General features: G+C 55.4%; 1 protein-coding gene across 1 annotated transcript in view; it reads right to left on the reverse strand.

Annotated features, from left to right (window-relative positions):
- Positions 1 to 1,118: 1,118 nt before the first annotated feature.
- Positions 1,119 to 1,555, reverse strand: part of LOC108802354 (sodium/potassium-transporting ATPase subunit alpha-1) — a 21,762-nt gene continuing 21,325 nt past the window's right edge. The window contains exon 21 of the mRNA XM_018574219.1: positions 1,119 to 1,247. Coding sequence (XP_018429721.1) covers positions 1,119 to 1,247 — 129 coding nt within the window. The remainder of the gene's footprint in view (positions 1,248 to 1,555) is intronic.

Here is a 1,555-nt window from a genome sequence, read left to right on the forward strand (position 1 = left end):
TCGTGATTGGACGGCGGCCGCACACTACGGTCCGCCGCTGGGACACCTTACACCGGCGCCCGAAACTTCCCCACAAGGTCACCGCTGCCGCCCCTCTGCGCCCTGCCGCCCCGAGGCCGGGCCTCTGTGGCCTTGTGGGAAATCCGGGCCTGACTGGAATGGGACTTCTGGAACAAGTGCGATTTTATTTTCATTATCGGCTCTCATCTTAAATCTCCGTTACAAAGGTACAAGTGCCAATAAAGTTTTTCGGTGTTATAGGGAACATCAGGAAGTGATTATTGTGTCCTCGTAGCTGTATATCTGCAGCGCGAGATCATCTCAGGCACTGCTGCCTCTGGACTCAGATTCACTGAGAGATTCAGAGTGAGATTCGGTGATGTCACCGCTGGTCACTGTTTCTCCTTGCTGGAGGGGAAGCCGTACCCGAGGACCTGCAGTGCAAGGATCTCCCTTGCTTCCGCTTCATCCATTCTGGGGATCTGTGCTTCCTCCGCCTCTATCATTACCCCACCAGTCATCAAGGGGGGGGCAGCTCTGACATGGGGAAGCAAAGTCCTGCCTCTACCAAGATGGCCGCCACCACACAAAGGCACAGTGATAGAACAAGGCACGGTAAGCCAGTAATGGGGAGAAGATCACCGGCAGGGAGGCACGCATGATAATATTAAAGAATGGATGTTGCCCGGTCCGTAGTCTCTCAGATTTCGGAGTTCTGGCAGGAAGGGACCAAATGTATCCCCCAAAATGATATGAAACGAATGACACCAACTTCTCTGAACAATCCCCCCAACATAGCCAAGCTGCGTTATATAAAGGACCCCCCATACTGCCCTGTGATCTCCCCGGACTGGGCGGAGCTACCTGGATGAAGTTGGAGGCCGGACACAAGAACCAGGCCAGAGCCTCCATCTTGGATAATAGATCGGTAGACAACCAGGACCTGCCCGCCTTCCATCCATCCAACCCCAGAGACACACGAAGACTACGGTCATCAACCACTTGTGGCCAAACGGGCATCGGCAACCCACAGAAGGGCCGCCGTCACCGCGATGACAAGTCATGGTGGGACTAAACGCCTGGAGCTTGTAAAGTCTCCTCGCCTGGTGCCCAATGGGTCAGGAACCCGTCCATGGCATCTCCAAGGAGTCACACACTGCTGAGTCCTGGCTGAGAGCCAATAACGGTGCATCAGATGGTGCCGGTGTGCCGGACACCATGCGTTCTATAAGCACGGACAAAAGGGCCTTGAGGTGGGAAGATAGAGCGTGGTGGGGAGTGGGTACCCCTTGTGAATGAGCTCCAACTTTACCATCTCTGGCGCTGGTTACGGCTAACGCAGGTCAAGGAGCTCACATGGCCGCATTATGATGGATACAGGGAGAGCGGAGGGGCCCCCCGTAATCCGAGGCCGGCCTGTGTGTCTGTCCTCACATATAATGAGCAGTGATGGTATCAGCGCAGGTGGAAAATGTCCCCGAGCTCAGGAATGTCCTCCTCCCGTGGTGACGTACACTCACGCCTCTCCGGGGTCTGTGCTTTATTCAGCCTCTGA

The sequence above is a fragment of the Nanorana parkeri genome, unplaced genomic scaffold, assembly GCF_000935625.1.
Source record: "Nanorana parkeri isolate BGI_ZX_2015 unplaced genomic scaffold, ASM93562v1 scaffold2821, whole genome shotgun sequence".
NCBI classification, from domain to species: Eukaryota; Metazoa; Chordata; class Amphibia; order Anura; family Dicroglossidae; genus Nanorana; species Nanorana parkeri.